The sequence below is a fragment of the Rousettus aegyptiacus genome, unplaced genomic scaffold, assembly GCF_014176215.1.
Source record: "Rousettus aegyptiacus isolate mRouAeg1 unplaced genomic scaffold, mRouAeg1.p scaffold_m13_p_6, whole genome shotgun sequence".
Taxonomy (NCBI): Eukaryota; Metazoa; Chordata; class Mammalia; order Chiroptera; family Pteropodidae; genus Rousettus; species Rousettus aegyptiacus.
Window position 1 is genome coordinate 104,516,298 of NW_023416309.1, and position 20,172 is coordinate 104,536,469.

At 37.9% G+C, this 20,172-nt stretch overlaps 1 protein-coding gene, 1 non-coding gene and 1 pseudogene across 2 annotated transcripts in view; all 3 read right to left on the bottom strand.

Annotated features, from left to right (window-relative positions):
- BPTF (bromodomain PHD finger transcription factor) overlaps positions 1 to 20,172 on the bottom strand; it is a 120,430-nt gene that overhangs the window by 18,400 nt on the left and 81,858 nt on the right. The window contains 10 exon segments of the mRNA XM_016129063.2: positions 30 to 937; positions 1,653 to 1,878; positions 5,554 to 5,771; positions 10,452 to 10,560; positions 11,432 to 11,583; positions 12,322 to 12,568; positions 14,539 to 14,581; positions 14,912 to 15,062; positions 17,062 to 17,190; positions 17,739 to 17,863. Coding sequence (XP_015984549.2) covers positions 30 to 937; positions 1,653 to 1,878; positions 5,554 to 5,771; positions 10,452 to 10,560; positions 11,432 to 11,583; positions 12,322 to 12,568; positions 14,539 to 14,581; positions 14,912 to 15,062; positions 17,062 to 17,190; positions 17,739 to 17,863 — 2,308 coding nt within the window.
- On the bottom strand, positions 4,211 to 4,328 carry LOC118604506 (annotated as a pseudogene).
- LOC118604464 lies at positions 16,775 to 16,913 on the bottom strand. The gene has a single exon (XR_004951766.1).

Below are 20,172 nucleotides of genomic sequence, written 5' to 3' on the forward strand. Positions count from 1 at the left end.
AACATGCTGCTTTTACTTAATAACTTTACCTGTTTCTGAATGATTTCACTTTGATTAGAAGCTTGGAGGGTGTGTTCCCGCTTAATTTCTATCTGTTGCTGCTTCTTCTTTTGCTGCTGATCCCTGAGTTGCTGAACCCTTTGCAACTGCTCTTGTACACTGGCTGCCTGCACTGTAACCACATTCTGAATCTGGTGAGTCTGCACAGGACTGCTTTGCTGAATTTGAATAGGTAATTGGAGTTTGATTTGCTGGGGCACACCACCTTGCTGAGCCTGTATCTGAGCCACAACCTGTGACTGGATCTGAGAGAGAACCTGGACTTGTTGCAGCTGAGGCACAGCAATGACTTGGGGCTGTGGCTGCTGTATTTGTAGCTGTGGACAGGATGGGGATGAAACAGTAACTTGACTTAACGTTTGTCCTGATGAAAGAGTTTGAGGTGAAGACTGTACCTGGGGTTGTGATTGTGGCTGGCCCTGGGAAGGTATCGGAAGAGATGTATGTGGCTGAATTGGAATCGGTTGTGAGGTTGTAGTTTGAACCTGGGCTTGCTGTCCAGGAGACACCTGGGATGGAGTTGATGGCCGTATTCGAGTCTGTGGTGGACTCTGGACGCGAGCAGGAGACTGTCCTTGGACATTACTTTGAGGCTGACACTGCACTGCAACTTGGGGTTTGGAGGACTGTGCTTGGGTGGGCTGTGCTTCAGGAGGGACATGGGATGCAACAGTTGTTTGGGTCTGAACTTCAGGCTGAGTCTGAACTTCAGGCTGAGCTGGGGACTGGGGCTGGGTGTGGGGCTGAGCCGAAGGCTGAGCAGTCTGTGGCTGGGCTTCTGGAGGACTCACACTTGGTGACTGAGCTGGTGGCAGGGTTTTGGCTTGTTGCACCTGTGCTGGGGGTGATGATTTACTCTGTTTTTGTTCACCTGTACCTGTGAAAAGGAAAGATCAAATATTTCTATTATGCTAGAACATAAGACTAAGGATAAAGAAGAATTTGAAGGGGATTTTCTAAAGGTGGTAATTCTGTATCTCAGTATAGAAGGCTGATGACTTAGAAATGCTCCGTTCAGACACACTTGGGTTAGAACTCTTAAACTGGGGAGCAGGGGACCCTGTTTCAAGGCCACCTTCTGCACTCTGGTGACTCTCCAGAAAGCTGGCTTCTAATGTAAGGCACAGTCTCTGGAAATTTGCCAGGTCTTCTGGTCTAGGCTAATGTAACCTTCATTTTCTCCTAGGGTGCGATGGCAGTTAGTGACTGCAGCTTGCAGTAGAAGGCTAACAAAACAGTTCTGGACCTGCAGCCCTCACTTGCAGGTTACGAGCTGGATATATCTGCCTTCCCTGAGATTAACATCATGATTTAGTTTAGGCAACGACCAGGTGTAGGCAAAAAATATTAATAGGAGCCACTATTTTTTGCTGCTTCTATCCCCTTTTCCATATTTGTATGGGCGGATGGATGTGACAGGGAGTCTGCGAGAATAAGAAGTCTTGTTGAGATCTTGGGAGGCTGACCCATCAGCTGTTAAGCTTATTGGCTTGAGGCATATCCTCCCAAAGATAAGCACTGGGCCTCCGGACCTGTGAGCCCCGCAACTTGTGGTAATAACATGCAGCGTTTCCGAAAAGCCCAAGTTCTACCTGCTGTGGTGGTGGAAACAGTGGTGGTGGTGGTGGTGCTGGCTGTGGTGGCTGTTGTTGCCAGTGGGGTAAAGAGGAATCGCTGAACAGTACCATTTGGCATAGCAGCTTGCATCAGCTGCTGTCCTGGACCTGGAAGTATAGTCACCCCTTGAGGTATCAACTGCAATTGTCCAGTAGTTTGACCTTGTCCTTGAATTACTACTGTCAAACCTTGATTACCACCCTATGGAAAAAACACAACATGTAAACAGTGTTCAGAGCATCCATCTGTAAGTGCATCATTTTAATGCTGAAAAGATCCTATAATACAATCAAAATATATGTTTGAATGCCTACGGAATGGCACCAGAAGGAATTCAAATGAATTGTAGTATTTATTTAAAAAGACTGAAGCTGTTTTGTGGAAAAACCATGAATAATCCAGAGTTCCAGCCCAAGTTCTCCAAATGGACAGCCAGGTATCTGTCTTTAAGCAACATCACTCCTCTGGATCTAAATTTCCCAAATTATACAGTACAGTAGCTGCCCCCATCCGTGGTTTCGCTTTCCTCAGTTCAGTTACCCACAGCCGACTGCAAGATGAAAATATTACATGGAGAATTCCAGAAATAAATGATTCATAAGTTTTAAATTGGGTGCCATTCTGAGTAGCGTGATGAAATCTTGCAGCCACTGCCTCGAGCCACCTGGGATGAGCGCTGTCTCTCTGTCCAGCACATCTATGCTGCAGACGTTCCCTGCCTGTTACTCACTTAGTGACCCTCTTGATTATCGGACTGACTGTCATGCTACTGCAGTGCTTGTTGTAGTTAAGTGACGCTTATTTTACTTAATAATGACCCCAAAGCACAAGAGTAGTAATGCTGGTAATTCTAATATGCCAAAGATAAGCTATAATGTGCTTCCTTTCAGTGAAAATATATGTGTGTTTAGGAAAAACACAGTATATATCGGAGTCGATACTCTCCCGGGTTTTAGGCATCCACTGGGGGTCTTTTGGTGTGACCCCCAAATATAAGGGGGGGACCACTGTCAGGGACCTGAAGTGAATGACTAATGTCAAAACAAAATTCTGATTTTAAATCATCTTATATTCATATTATTTTATAATTTTCAAAGCATCTTCACACATACTGCCTCATTTGGTTTTCTCACAAAGGCCTTGTGACTGTGAAGCTGGGAGAGAATGCTACTATAATCTTGTTACCAATTAAGAAACTCAAGTCAGAAATTCAGTCCCTTGCCCAAGTTACAGACCAAGTTAAGGTGAGATAAAACGAGGAATCTAGGTCTCTTAATTTCGGTTTTTCAATATGTACCGAATTACCCATGGGGTGGGCGGGTATGTTTGCGCGTACGCGCACACGCTGAAGTATAAAAAACATACGGTTTCAGACATGGAATATAAACATCTAGTGAGGATTCTGATTACTAATGTCCAAGTAGTAATCAAAACAGGGAGGACCAGGAACTAAAAACTCTGTATGTACTGCCTCTTCTGTCTAGGACTTCTTAATCCAGTTACATTACTAGGCAGGAATGCGGCAGATATAGAAAGCAAAAGAAAAAACAAACCATCCCAAATCCCCAGTAGCCAAAATTAATGCTACAAAGTTCATATACTAAATTTAAGCAACATATACTTTACTCATGAGCCCCTTACTCTTGCTTTTCTAAAATATATTCTCTATGCACGTTCAAAAATAAATAAAACACCAAATATAGTTTTAAGAAAAAAGTGAACATCTGTAAAACCAACACTCAGATCATCATTCCCATTATCCAAGAAACCTGCAGGTGATCTGCTCTGACCTTAATTTCCTTCTTTTCTCCTGGAGATAACCATTATTCTGTTATGATAATGCTGCATTTCTTCACAGTGCTACTACCTAGGTATAGATCTTTATAGGGCCACAGGTTCACAACTTCTGAAGCACCACCCACAAAGAATATGATGAAACGGTGCCCCCTCCAGGCAGGCAATGCAGTGGCTCTGTACCCCTATACAATATACCCAGTTTTGCCAGTTTCTGACTTATGTGCAAATAAAATCACAATGTAAGTTTGTCTGTTACTTGCTTCTTTGGCTCAACACAGTAGTTCTGTGTGGCTGTAGTTTGTTCATTTTCATTGCTGTAGGAATGCACCAAAACTTATCTAATTGATAACAGACATTTGGGTCGTTTCCAGTTTTTGACTCATGAACAATGCTGCAATGAATATTCATTATCCCGATGCTCACACAAACAAGAACTTCTTTAGGGAATATACTTACAGAACCATTGGGACCTAGGACAACATATTTTCAACTTTGCTAGGTAATACCTTAAGAGTTTTCCAAAACGTTTAAACCAATATATGGCACGCCAGTTGTTTATAAAGAGTTTATTCTACTCTGTATCATTAACTCTTGACTTGTCTGACATTTTAATTTATACCATTCTCTTATGTGTGTGTGTGTATATATGTGTACACACACACACACACACACACACACACACACACACACGGACCTTGTCAGCTTACAATCCTTTATTTATTTATTTTATTTTTTATACCTACAGCACCTGGTCCTCCTAGGTGGTCTCCCATCCAAGTACTAACCAGGCCCAATCCTGCTTAGCTTCTGAGATCAGATGGGATCAGTCTGTTCAGGGAAGCATGGCCATAGACTTTACATGGTTTTAATATGTATTTCCCTCATTACTAATAAAGTTCAGCAGATTTTTGGACGTTTAGACATTTAGATTTCTTCTTTTCTCACCAAATTTGTTTGCTCTTTTTTTTCTTACTGAGCTATTGGATTTTTTTCCTTCTTGATTTGTAGTAATTCTTCATGTATTTTGGATAGTAGCCCTTGGTTGGGTACATTTATATCTCCTTTCATTCTTTTCACACACTCTTTATAAGGCAGTTGGATTTACAAAATTTTCCTCGAGGGTCAGTGTTTTCTGTGTTTAAAAAGCCTTTCTTGCCCTCAGATTAGAAGGCAGAGTCAGGCTGTGTCCTATTTCAGTTTTCCACATACACCATGTGCCACAGCACCAAGTACCACAGTCTGTCCTTTCCGCAACGATCTGCAGTGTCACGTGTTATAGAACAAGTGTCCACACACGCATGGGCCACTTTCTGCACTTTTTACTATTCTGTTGGTCACTGTACCTTACTATATTAATTACTGAAGCATAATAAGTTTTGATATCAGGTTATCATATAGGTCAAACTCTCCAGTTTTTCAAAACTGTTATATAGCTATGCTTGATCCTTTGCACCTCCATATAAATCCTAAAAATCAGCTTGTCAAGTTACACAAAAATTTCTTGGGATTTTGATGAGAAGTGTATTTAATCTATTCATTACTATTAGAATAACAGGTAACAAACAATACTGATTCTTGCAAGGAAGAAGCTTAATGTATTCAAATTTTATTTTTTCCCAAGGTCAACCAATAAAATTTTGGTGGTTAAAAGTATTAGCCATCTCACTGTTATAGCTTATGGTCTAAGGACTCTAGATAGCTGAGGTTATATACAGCCTTTAAGAATTAAGAAGTATTTCTTTTTGGGACATGGTTAGCACTCTGCTTTACAAGCAGAAGGTCCTGGGTCTGCAGTCCAGTCTACGGCCATGCCACCCTGAACAAGCCTGATGTCTGATCTCGGAAGCTAAGTAGGGTCAGGTCTGGTTAGTGTTTGGATGGGAGACCACCTAGGAAGATTAGGTGCTACAGGCATAAATAATAATGAAAAAAGAAGTCTTTCTCTTTAACTCTAGGAAAGCAATCATTTCTTAAAATTAGTACATTTTTTAACATCTGAAAATAAGTACATGCTTTTAAACTTATAGCAAGTATAAATAAGTTCGCCTCTAAAGTTAAAAATGAAGTCACATTACTTACGTGGCCCTGTGTTAACTGAGTGAGCTGAGCCATGGTTAGCTTCACCTGTCCTTGCTGGGGGCGAGGGGCCTGCGAGGCTGAAGACTGCAGATTTGCAGTGGACGTTCCTGAAGGTAATCCTTTTTGCCCAGGTGTTGAGGAGACGGCATTAGGGGCAGAGATTGCAGTGGACACAGGCTGTCCTCTGATGATCTGAGTCACCACTTGCTGGGGAGTACCTATGCACACAGCACACATCACAAATACTTATGTGCCCTTAGCAGTACTTTGACTTGAAATACTTTTTCAACACTTCAGATGAATGTATTCTTTTCAATTTTCAGAAAAGACTTATGGAATGCTGACAGTCCAAGGATGCACTCAGACCTACACCCAAAGGACCCACCTTGTAGTCAGTGAGCCTGTTTTCACAAGTGGCTCACTGACTCCGTTCTCCACTTCCTGCTAACTGTAGGAAAGTGAAAAACAACATTCTTCCTGTACGTCTAACGCAAAAATGACAACAGGGAAGACAGAAAATGATATGTACAATATGCCATTTATAAGGCTACCTTTCCTTAAAAACATAGTATTTTAAAGAACAATTTAATACATAATTAATTTATATACATTTAAAGCAAAATACAGAGAACCTGGAATATTTGGGGCAAATTATGTTTATAAATAAGCTTTTCTTACAGTGATGTGCCAGACAATTTGGGGAAAACATGAGGGGAAGGATCAAATCCTCAGTAAGACACAGCCTCGTTTTGCTGCGCCTCACTTTATTGCGCTTCATACATGTTACGTTTTTTTGAAACTGAAGGCAAGACCCTCCACCAGAAAAAATCTCACTTGCTTTATTTTGATACTGGCTTCACTGCGGAGGTCTGGAACCGAACCTGCATTCCTCTGAGGTGTGCCTTTACCAGCAAAGTGCTAACAGAACGCTCCATAGTGACTGTTCAGTAAACATCTACTGAATGAGTGACCTTAACTGGAATGGCTCTATAGTCTCCCCCAAAAAATCATTTCTCATTTAACCTGTTCGAACTGGAAGAAGAGGCATGTGGGATTTTTCCCCTTGTGGAACAGCTGCTAAGAGTAATTATCTGGTAGCTAATTTTGCATTTACGAAGTCTTAATTCATTATTAATTAGTGAATAGTATCACATTTTTGAAGTTTTGTATTCACTTCCTGTCTTTTTTCCTTCTGTGAATTACATATATATTTCTGTTAATGGCTATATGTCTTTTAATGGCTGGTGTTTAATATTATTGCATGTATATAAAACTGAACCTTTTTTAACATTGAGAATACTTTCCTCTTTTGCTTTTTAAAAGGATAACTCCATGGCGAAATCCTTGTTCACAAACTTTTATGTGCCAATTATTTCCTTAGCATAAACTCCCCCCCAAATTACTGAGTTCATAGTAGAAAATAGTACTAAATTGAATCTTAGAAAGGTTATATCAATTCCTATTCCCACCACCACTGAGTTACCATTTCACTGAATTATGAAACCCTAGGTATTAGCACCAAAGTAAAATAGTCCAGCAATCAGAAGGATTATGATCATGGTGCCTGAATTTATTCAATTATTTGTAATGTAATTTCTTAAATTACATTTAAAACTGTCAAGCTATTGTACTTTATTTTTGAATTCTCTTACAGTTGCTTTATATAAAGATATAAATTACAAAAATGTATTATTTCTACTTTGCTGTCTGCCTTTTAATTTTATTTGTAAATGTGTAAGATTTTTTTTTACACCACTCCCCCCCCCGCCCCGCCCACCACACACACTTCCACGGGACACCCCTGACCTACCGTCTCCCATTAAGAACTGAATCTCTGAAGGCGGGGCAGGGCATCTCCTCCCACGCGCTCGGGGAGCACACCTGGGGCCTGGCACACCTGGGGTATGGCTGTGGCTCAGCTGAAGATTTTTTAAATGTGGATTTTTATTTTTTTTGCTTTAATTATTGCTTTTAAAGTTTCCTTGCATTCCTTAGTCAGATAAATCTTTCCAAGTATATTCTTAGTCATGATATAAGTTGGCAGATATATTTTCCCTGCCAAACTATAAAATGATTATTCCTGTATCATTTATTGATAAACTCAGTCCGTCCTGATTCAAAATGAAGCTTCTGTTATACAGCAAATTCTCATATATAATGCCTCCTTAATTGTTTCGATTGTTCTAATTTCCTCTGGTATCATGCTCCTAATTGTGGAGGCTTAAAACATGCTTTAAGAACTGGCAGTGCAAGTTTTCCATCATTACTCTTTCTTCTAAACTTTCCTTGGTTATTCTCATCTATTTATTCTTCAAGATGAATCAAAACACAGTACAGAATGTATAGTCAAATGCTTTAATATTCGATAACTTCTAAACCTAACACTATGTCTTTTTACTGCAGTTCGAGGAACAGTGCATGAAAAGTTACTTTAGCTGATCGTCTGGTACTAATATAGTGTCATCATGAACAGATGGATAAAGAGTTGGCACCAATTGATTATATGATGGTCATTCAGACGATCCCCAATACATACATGTTATTTTTAGATTATCGTCAAAATGCAAATCCAAAAATTAAAATGGTTTTACTATTAGAGCGTGTGGATTCCATTTTGGGAAAGGCTGGTGTAGTGGTAGGAACAGAGAGAAGTTGATCAGTGCACGCACAGAGACACACTGCACACATCCTTCCATCTTCCACCTCTCCCACCACAACCGCTGTGACTCTTCTCATCGTACTGGGCACCACCAGCCCCACTGGCCACCTTGCTTTTCCTTTAACACACTAGACACACTCATATGTGAAGCGTAGATTCACATATGCAAGTCAAACACATAACTGCAGCTACACACGGCAACAGAAAACAAAGGTTCTATACATCTTGGAATTACCAAATTTTTCAATTTTCTACATATAATTCATCATCTATAAATATTTTTCTCCTTTACATTACTTTATCTTTCCTTTTAGTTACCTGTCTGACATCTATATTTAAACAGGAATAGATACTGAATTTTAACAACTGTCCCTGTAGCAGTAACTGAAATAGCCATACTTTCTTTCCTGGAATAAATCCTACTCGGGCATTAGAAGATTGCCTTTTTTAAAAAAACCCTGATGCTATATTTCTTACTAGAATTGTGCTAATTTTGTAAAATGAGCAAGAAAGATTCAATCTTTTCTTTCTTCTATATTCTAGAACTAGTTTTTATAAGAAGGAATTGTTTGTTTCCTAACCATTTTGAAGAATTTTACCTATAAAACCATGAGGTCTGGAATTATTTTTTGTTGGCAGTATTACAGCAAATTCCCAAATTTCTTTCCTTGACATGAGTTATTGAGATTTAAAATTCATAAGCATTCATTGTATATAATTATGCCTCATTATTCAAACAGATTTAGTTCCTGAGTATGGACAGTGAGAATTCTCAAAGGCTACCTGCAACACAAGGACACCTGTAACGCAATTCTCTTTAGATTTAAAAAGTTTGTTCTATTTTTTATAGCACTTTCTTATACCTAATTCTGTAAAGTACCATTTTGTTCTCTTTTCTCAAGATTAGACTTACAAAAAAAAAAATCATTTTAATATTTTCCTTCTTTTTAAATTATTATTACTTGTACTTTCTACTTCCTCCCTCTTGTTTTCATTTAAGACTTGTTTTATATATTTTTCTAGCTTCTGATTAAGATTAAGAATATGAGTTTTTGTGTTTTGTTCACCAATGTAATTAATTCAACTGTCTACAGTAGGTGCCTGAACATTTATTAAATGAATGAATCTGCCTCTAAGTTCAGGTCAGACAGCATAGCTCAGTTGTTATTTGATAATCTGTTTGTAATTACATATTCGATGTTTACATAACCTAAAAATTACTTATGAGAACATCTGTTTTTAAACTTCCAAGTAAGTTATTACAATAATACTTTAAAATATTAATTTCTAGCTTTACTATATATAATGTGTCCTATATACAATCTATTTTTTGGACTTTATCGAGGTTTTACCTATGATGTACTATATGACCATTTCATACAAATGGTCCATAAATGTTTAAGACCAATGTGTATTCCTGAAGGTTCAAAAGTTGACATACAACAGTCTGTTCCTAGTCTACTACTCCCTGCCTCTGTGACCCCCTCCTTGATTTCAAATAGTTTTTGCTTTATACACTTCGATGATATCTTATTTCAGAGATCCAAGATTGCCTCTCCATTGCAACATTTATCTTTGCAACCTTTATCTGTAAGCTAATACAAAATGACTCTCTCTGTTCTATTGAATGTGGTTTTTTTAAACACTGAATTTTTAAAACACGACTCTGTCCAATATCAGCATTACCTTTGTCCTGTCCCTACCCGCTTCTTTCTTATTTTAGCATTTATTTCGTGCATCTTTTTTTTATTTTTGTTTTTTTTACCTTTTGTGGTAATTTGATTTTAGGTATATTTCTCAAAAACGTATAGGTGAATTTTTTCCACTTAACCTTTAGTCTTCAACTTGTAATATGGGAACTGTAATCTATTTTCATTAACAAAGGGCTAGCAAATTGTTTTCCATTTAAACTCTTCTTAGCTGTCTGCTTGATTTTATCTCTGTCTTTTGACATAGTTTTCTTTGCTCATTCTCTTTACTCCAAAGACTTCAATGTATAAATTCTATTCATTAGAGGTTTTAAAAACATTTTTAATAAGCATACTTGGATCTATTTTGCAATACCAGAAATAAAAATATATCTGTGGATGCATCCCATAATGGATTAGAAATTTAGTATTCTTTGAAATCTTAATTCAAATTGGTATTTTCTAGTATGTTGAGTGCCAAACATAGAGTAGAACAGATTTCCTGGACTATCTGTTTAGAGGTAAAATGAAAATACTGGACGGATGAATACCTGGCTGTACCATCACTGGTGTTCGAATAATTGCTTTTCCTAGTGTTGACTGCTGGAGTGGTGTTCTAATCACCGTCATACCAGGGCGGATCTGAGGCCCTGTGATTACCTATAAATGACACAAAAGACAGTGAATTAAAAATGTTTTTAAAAGACTAAAGTACGATGGACATAGAACACAGATTTTAAAACATTCTGTATTGATAAACATGTCTACAGAAATAACAGAGGTTCTTGAATGTTACATTTTTAAATTACATTAAGCATCAGAATACAGATGGAATTTTGAAGAGAGAAAATTTAATTCAAATGAGATCATATGAAATTCCTTGTCACTGATACCAAGAACAGCCTGCACACAACAAGGAAGGAACGAGACCCTACGCAGCAACAACTATAGTTGCTCATAACCCAAGGAACAGAAAAGATCAAAAACCAAATGTTCTTTCATAGTTTTAAAGGAAAGACTAGAGAGCATGTGATTTTCAGTTTTATAGTGAGTTCAGTATAGTTCAAAACGTTTTCAGATCTGCAAAACTTTAATTAAACCTTTTCCATAATACTAATGCCAAAGAAATGATGTATTTACCGAGTACATAGCAGCTAATTACAAACTAATTATAGTGCTATGGATTGTATTTTTCATACTATTTCTTAGCTGCACAGGAAGTTTCCTGGGATGGTCCACTGCTGTCCAGTATTTTAGATAAAGGAGTTTTCTTTATAAAATTCTAAAAAGCAATTCTTATGATTCACAAATTCTACTAACTAAAGTGCTTTTAACTTCCTGTTAAAAATAGTTCATGTATCCTTTTTAGTTAGAAATATAATAGAATTTTTTTTTTAAAAAAATCAGTATTCTGTCAGAGATTAAGAAAAAGACAAAGAAAAGTTAGAAGCTGAATTAATCCTGGAAGAGGCCATTCTAAAATCTCGCGGTTAACACTTCAAAACAAAACAAGCCTATGAAGAATTCTTACTTGTGAAGTGCTTGTGGTTCCTCCAGAGGCTGAGGTATTGGGCCTGATTGTGACTGTTGCTGTCCTGGGCTGGAATGAAGTGAAGGTTTGCTGACTAGTACCTGTACTTGATGGAATGATACCCAGGACTTTCTGTTGTACTTGAACAACGCCTTAAAAAAAGATAAAGGAGTAATTAACAACTGCCCCTTTAATAAACAGTGTCAGGTGCTGCTCGGTTTCTGAGGAGAAACTACATGTGGCAGGGTTTTATAGTGGGCTACATAGAATGTGAGATCCAAGGACTGAAATCAGTGAAACGGAAATGGAAAATAATGGCAACAGTATGATCTGGCAAATGTGAATTAAAACTCTTCACATTTCCCTTACCTCCTTGTGTTGCTGGCACATTTACAGCGACAATCTTGCTGTTTGCAGGAAGTGGCAGTTTGGTAATTACTTTTCCTGCCATAGTGACTGGATTGCCTGTAATTTGGAACGTCTGACCTGTGCTGGCAATGGTTGTAGCAGATGTGGCAGCTGTGCTGGTGGCTAATGGGGTATAAGACATTTAATAAGCTTTAGATTTAAAATAACCAGCAACGTAGTGATTTCTAGGAAGGGCACCAATGCATGAAATGTGGTTCATTTTGTATTAAAAAAAAAAAAAAAATTCCTCTCCAAAGTAAGGGAACTATGTAAATGTTGAAAGTGAAACAATGTGAGAGAGCAGTTTTGATAATGTAATATTATGAATATTGTCTGTAACAAACCAGTTGTTACAGCTTACTTGCTCAATCAGCTGCAGAAGAAAAACAATTTTCTAGAGAGATGTTTTATCCCAGCAGGCAATCGACTGAAATTCTTTTTCTTAAATGAAAGCAATATTTTCTTTAATCACAGTTGTGTACCTGAATTGGACTGGCCTTGCTTAACCCAGGTAGCGAAGGTCTGATGGAAGTTCTTGTTCTGCTGGAATGTTACTGTGGCTGGAGATCCAACTTTAGTAGTTAGTACCATTTTGGTTCCAGTTGTAACTGAGCCACTCAGAGGGGCCACCATAACTTTTTGTGCTGGAGAGATGGTATTAGTTGTATTATTCGTTGGGGAAGTGGTAGAAGCTGAAATTACTGTAGGCTTCTGCTGTTCCAACCGTTTCTAGAAATGTTAGGAAGAAAAAACATGAACCAAAAAAGTTCTAAATAAAACCAATGCCATTCTGCAAGAAGTCCCGCTAAATTTCTCCTAAACTAAGAAATTATACCAAATTTCAAAAATATTTTACTTCTGAAAATATGCCCATGTAAATATGTCTTGAACTTAATTTCTTGATGAAAATGTTTTAAAGACTCTAAGTCACATTTTATTAAAAGTTGTTTTTCATAACAAAAATTTAAAAACAACAAAGTTTTCCCAGTCTGTAGAAATATTCAAGCTTTCAGACTAAAAACAAACGAGGCATGGGTAATCTTACTGGAAACAGGAACACCTTGCTGCTCAGCGGTGGGACTTACAGTAGAGAGCAAATGATAAGAACTGAAAAAGGTTTTCGGTTTCCCGTAATTCTATCCAATCATAAAGAACAGGTCAATATCTAAATATCACGATTCAAGTTGGCAAACCTGCAATCAAGCAAGCTGAAAATTATAAAACAATTTTTCTAGACTATGTTTTTCATTTCAAACAGTTTTACAGAAAAATACTTTAGGTTATTTTATATAGTGATAAAATAATCTAATCTTCAAGACTACAGTTATTAAAGAAAATCTGTTTATCTTTCATCGGAGATTGCTGACATCTCCTGACAGTTTACAAACGCAATGGTATGAGCTTACACATGTAAAAATAATGGGTGGCATGGACTGCAAATCTGGTGACAGATGTTTTACCTTCATTATCTTATTTAACGCTCTGACCAACCCAACAAAGTTACTGGCATTGTGATTTAAACATGAGGAAACTGAGACTCAGAGAGACTGTGCAACTGGCCCAAGGCCACAGAGCTAGCTAATGGGAACTGAGATGTGCAGAAGAACTCTCTTCTGCCACTGGAAACTTCTCACCAATGACATCACACTCTGTGTGTGCATGTCCCCTGTGCCTGATATAATGTGAGGGATTTCACATAATTTCTTATTCCTTAGAGGAAAATGACTTTTGTTTTGGATACTTAAACATGGCATCTGACTGAATCAGTATAAAAGGGAGGCAAAAAACATTGAACACATATTTAGCAGTTATTTCCTGGAGCTATTTCTTCCAAATCGGGACATGCTGACCATCTTTGACAAGACGCATGCATAAAATGAAAAACAAAAACAGCCAGTTTTTCTATGAACAAACAGGTAGAATCCAAAAGTGCTGTTATCTCGAACTTTGCTATAAGTAAAGATAATGACCTACAGTAAACTGATGCAAAAGAATCTCCAAAAAATATTTCGTAAAATGTAAGAGGAAAAAAAGTAGTTTGGAATGAACAGTTTGTTTCATAAAATATGTAATTTTTAAAATTATGTGTAACTTAAAAGTTAATGATATTATAAATAGACATATATTGGCAAAAAGCTTTTATAGTATCTTCTAAATAGAAAGAAGGGATAATCATCTTTTATATGTGTCCCTGATATTCAGGTACACATGGTACCTTATTTATAGTACAGAAATGCTAAGAAACCATCAGTAACTTTATGGTCATCAACTACAACAAACTCTTACAGTTTCAGTACATTTTGCTTTTTCATAGACATCAGAGATTTTCAAATTAGAATTCTGCAGGAAAAAATTACCGTTAGAAACAGCTATTAAATTACAAAGATAATAAATAAGAGAAATCTTATTTCATATGCTGTTCTCCGAATATGTACACTTTTTGCAAAATTACAGCTTGCTGTATCCCCAGAGCTACTTTCAGTAATGAAATTAAGGTATGTGTAAGATACACTTACAAATAAAACCACGTGAATATACAATTACTGTGCTTTTAGTGTGCATGAAATTGGCAGAAAATGTCAATTTGTTGCAAGGTGGGATGGTACCAACTCCCCCACCTGCTGGGCAGCCAACCGCTGCTGTTTGAGGTGAGCCTCCATTTGGGCCTTGAAGTCCTCTGCCTTCTTCTGTTCACTAACCTTAGCCTGTTGCTCAACTGCTTGTGCTTTTTCTTTCTCCACTCTGCAGGAAAGACAGGAAGTGCTCATCAGAAACCACCCTATCAGACTTCTGGCATCTAATCGTAAGTGAAATCTGGTTAACTTTTACATCATACAGAAGTATGAAATTTATTTCGATTTAAAAATAAAATGCGTAAATTAGGATAATTAGAAACTGACGAATGGATAAAATTAGAAACAGGACCTTAATAAATGATATAAAGCTAATACTTAAATTCAAAAAATAAGAGTTAAATTAAGACACCCTGAAAAAACTATTAAAAGAGTAATTCTTTAATTCTGAAGTAATAAAATCTTCAAATATCTGAGAACATGCTAACCATTTCCTTACCTCTCAGCAAACGCCCTGATCTCCCATAATTCCAACTCTTCCTCTGCTACCCAGGTTTCGATAATAACAGGGCCAGTTTGCTTGGGCGTTTCTGGTCTCTTTGGCCGGAGTGCACTTGATCGAAGGCCTTTCCTCTGAGGTGTAGGTGTTTCTTTGGGAAAGAAATCAGAGTATTTTAAGTAATATAGCTTCTAAAGTTATAGCCCTTCTGGCATCTCCTCTTACATACCATGAAAAGCAGGGATTGGCAAACTTTTTCTTAACGAGCCAGATGGTAAATACTATGTGGGCCAGATGGTCTCTGTTAAAACTTCTCAACTCCGCCTTTGTATCATCAAAGGAGCCAAAGACAATACATAAGTGTGGCTGTGTTCCAATCAAACTTTATTCACAAAAGCAGGTGGTGGGTCAAGGCTCTTGGGCCATAGTTTCCTGGCCACTGGTGTGAAAGGACTATGAACCTTTATACAGCTCGTTCCCTCTGCCTGCAACACTATTCCTAGCCTCCACCCCTTATGTGATTAACGCCTATTTATCCTTTGGACCCCGACACGCAGACAACTTCCTTCAAGAAGCATAGCTCGTTCTTCCCACAGGTGGGCTGGGTGTCCTTGCCACGCCCAACTCCGGCAATCTGTAGGCCCCCATCACAGCACTGTGCAGGGGGATGTGAGAGTTGACAACACAAAGGAGGGATCAGAAACTATGAAGAACAGATAAACTATCCTAATGATAAAAATTTAAAAATAAAAAGCAGGGAGAGACAAGCATTGCACTGTTCCATATGTTGAGGAAACTGGGAAGCAGTGGAAGGAAATTGAAATAGCAGCAGGAGCTGGGTGTACAAAGTGACGCAAGCCAAAGAAAAGTGATTCGAGGAGACGGCAGTGGTTGCACTGAAGGCTGCTGGATCGAGCCTGAAGATGGGCCGGGAAAACCTTCTTCCATCTGTGCCTCTACCGAGCAACTGGGCTGCCTCGTTCTGTCCAGGACGACATTGTCTTAATTACGCTCGCAGTTCATCATCTACTAGGGAAGGTATTCCCTTATTTGTGTTCTTTTCAAAAAGGCCATTTTCAGTCATTTATTCTCTGGGATGAACTTTCAAGTTAATTGAATCAATATTCAAAAATTGAACTTATACATTTGGGGACAATTAACGTCTATAAAATAGTATGTTTCTATCTACGGACAGCATTTTTCTTTTAAACAGTTCTTAATCGATTTTTTTCATAAATATTTTTATTGCACATATACAATAAAATTATTGATTTTTGTCTATATATCTTGAATCCGGACAACTCACTATACTCTTTTTACTGTTAATAGTTTTGATTCTCCATTATATTGTTATAATATCATAACCTTTTCTTTGTTTCCCTGACAACAGAGACGAGGTCTCATTGTTCTATATATTTGCTACCCAGTGCCTATCATGTGGGTACTGTATGACTGTTTTAGGAAACTTTAGCCTCATATAGTATTTCTACCCTGAGCACTAAAGTATTTCACAGTAGCTTTAACCCCTGAGCCAACAAATCTTCATTAAGCACTTAGGTGTGAGTCTCTGCAGCAAGTGCTGGGACTACAACAAACCAGACAGACTCAGCGGCTACCCTCTTGGAGCTGATGGTCTGGCATCAATCACCGCTCCACAGCTTAATCATAAGAGGTATTATTACAGTTCTTTGTACCCTTCCTGTTCTTGGCACAATGCCTACAGGCATCAATGTGTGCCTAGTGGAATCTTGCTATGTTTACTAAACACCATTTAAAAAAAAAAAATTTCCGCCCCCTCATCAGTCAGCTATTCATCCTTTTCACCAGCTCCCGTCTGCTTATCTCTGCTTATCATGGCCAAGTAAATGTGAGGGAGAATAGTCTAGGCGAGGCTCCTTTCTTAAGCACCTCTCCCATGGGGAAGGACGCCTGGCCTCTCTACTTTAGGCTCGTCTGAGGGGAGGCAGGGCAGGCTGAGCCCACCCCCCAGGAAATCGAGCCAGGTAAACATCATTTTGAAAATGTAATTTGTAGTAAAAATATTTTAATTTATTAAAGAGTTAAAGAAATAATTATAATAAAACTTCAATTCATGAAAAATGTGGTTAACAGGTCAATAATAAAAGAATGAAATTCTTTCTATTTCTTACCTTTTGGTGCTTCTGGAACTCCAATGGGGCAAATGATTTTTCTGATACAATATTCAGATCGAATGCCATAAGGACCAACATCTCGCCTCTTAATTATTTCTGTTGTTGTGATTTCAGTTTCAGATGTTTCTATGGTGATTTAATTCATAAAGTATTAATAACCACCTAAAATATTCAGAGACTAAAAAAGGTATAACATCTGCTGCTTTAAAAAGGAGAGACACGTGGAATAAACTTTTGGAAACATTTAATTAATGACCACGAGATCACTGTTAAAATGTAATAACACTGAGTTTCTTCCTAACTGAAAATTTCTAAACTGAGCAAAATGCTGTTTGGGGACAGCTTAATTCCTGGTGGTGAAATGCGGCCAAAATAATAAGAACCCTAGGAAAAAAGAGGTAGCAGAGTTCCAGATATCCCAGTTTAAATCATTATACTCTACAATAAACATCTTTTAAAAATTCAGACTGGTTCGCACATAACTGACTCATGTTATAATCTGAACCACCCTCCCCTGCCCCAAGGATTGTGCTGTACGTGCTGTCAAACTTTACTAAAGCTGTATTTTAAAAGCACAAGCATTATATTTTGGTAAGTAAAGGTATGCTTAAAATTAAGCAAACCGTCAAGGGATTTTTCTTTTTAACCTTAAACTAGAAAACAGACACCCTCACCTGTCCGCGTAGTCCCTCCCCCGGAAGGAGCCTTGGCTGCCATGTCATCCCATCTCAGACTTGCCCACAGCAACCGTAACATTAGGCTCACTCCAGCCAAGGACTTTACAGTCTGAAGTCTATACCTGAAAGAAAAACCCAAGAAAAACCACATATATGTATACATACACGCACAGACATATTCTACTCAACTGAAGGATTGCTTCTTGTCCTCATGACGTCAATATTTATAATACGATTTCGTAAGCACTTTGGCTTCTATGTCTCTTAACAAAAGAATTTCTTTGCTCTTAGGCATAACATGCATCTAATAGCTTAAAAAGGGTCTGTAGTCTCTTTAAATGCCATATAAATTTGTACAGGAGCATGTTTCATTCTAAGATAGATATGGCAACAACTTAGGAAGATTTTACAAATTTAGACTAATTCTAAAATAGTGTTATAAAAATTATGGAGAGCAAATATAGAGAAATAATTGTGTCACAAACATGATAAAAGAGTTTTGAAGGGTAAAATCTTAACTGAATGATATTTAATGAGACAAACTAAGCATGTTTACAGTTTCTCAAAAAGCAAAACAAAAAAAGGCAATACAAATCTAATAAAGCCTTTCCAAATGGACAGAAAATTTTGTATCCAAATTGTGGTTCTGCAAAACACAAATTCCTGGATGGTTAATACTGCTAACAACACTTTAACAACATTAGTGCAGTTTTGGAATCTTACAATACAGTGAATAATAAAAAAGGACAATACTGTATGGGTTCCTAATCAGCGGACAAAGAAATTTCTGTGTTTTATAAACACTATGTGTAAAGTTATTGAACATTTTGGATATACTTTTAAAGATAATATTAAAAACACATTTCAAAATGAATTTACAACTGCAATGAATACACTATTCTAAAATGGAGTTAACCATAAAAACATTTTAAAGTAGCTCTAGGCTGTCGATTCTCTATTAGTGATATTTGTGTAATTACTTTGTTGATATTTCCACATAAATGAACATATTGGATGATCGCAGTGTAGAGAAAACTTATAAAACTTAAATAATTTCCTCCTCTAACAGAGGTACAAGGTAAATCTTAGACGATTTGTATTTGGAAGGCGATGGTTTCCAATTCTTAATGTTTGGAAAATGAACAGTGTGAGAAAGGGAAAGCTCTAGCCAAAAAGTTGCTGCAATTTCTTAACTTCCCATCTCCATCTGTGACACCACTATTTTCTTCGCTATGCTAACACCCTGTGTATCCTCTGACCTGCGAAGAATAATTTTTAAATTCGAGGGCAAATGTTAAGTAGTGCAGGGATCCCCGGGAAGGGGAAAGTGAGTGTCACTTTCAGACCACACCCACAAAAGTGCATAGGGAACTCTGCGCTCATGGAAAATACAAGCAAATACTTATTTTGGAAGATAAATTTTTCCCTCGCTGTGTCTCTTCTTCCTCCAATCACTCTCTACAAACAACTTTAAAGCATCTCTATTGTACAAAAGAATTGCCACCAGGGAGGGAACACACTTCATGCGTTATTAGCCTGTTCAGTTATTCATTCAAAAAATATCTTGAGTGCCTTCTATGTGTTAGACTAAGTGAAAGGAGCTGGAAACACAGATATGAATTATCATCTCTTCCTGTGTCCTCAGGAGCTGGAACAAAGGAAAGCACAAAGGAGGGGCATCTGTTTGGCTCAGGGATGGGGATCAGAGCTTGCATTCTGACTCTCAAACAAGAATGTGGGGGCGGCTGATGGAAGGCAAGGGGCACACATATTGCCTAGAAGGAGAGTGTACACGAGCACATCCTTCTTCCCAGAAACCACATCCAGTGTGCCACGGCTGGAGGGAAGGGGTGCAGAGGTGCAGCAAGAGATGAAGCTGGCACGAGAGGAAGGCAGAGCCAGAAGGCGCTACACCAAATGGAAGGATTAAAGAAGAGCCTTAAAGACAATCTGTATTAAGCCCTCTGAAACTTATCTAGTATTGGATAGGGTGTAAAGGAGTACTTCTCCCAGATGTGGTGTACAGGTGACAAACACTTTCCCCCTCTTAGCTCTGCAGTAGTGAGTTAATAAGGCCCCTTTAAAATGCTTGCTCAGCTCCATCAGAATATTCACAGGGTGGATCTGCATCTTAGGAGGATCCATCGGCAGCACTGTAGAGGCAGCTACTGGTTCAATGTGATAATGAAACAAGGAATCAGGGCCTGGGGAAAAAGGAGTAAGGGACTGGCCAGTGTGGTGGGAAAAAAAAGCCCCTAATGAGCCGATGAGACAAGTTTCACTTACTCAGAACTGCTCAGCCTTAACATTAAATTAATAAAGATCAAACATGCATCTTTGGCATTCTTAGCTCCTAGTCTAAGCATCAGACATATTTTATTCAGAGTATAAATATGCATTTCACATGCGTGTTTTTTATAGCTCCATGTCT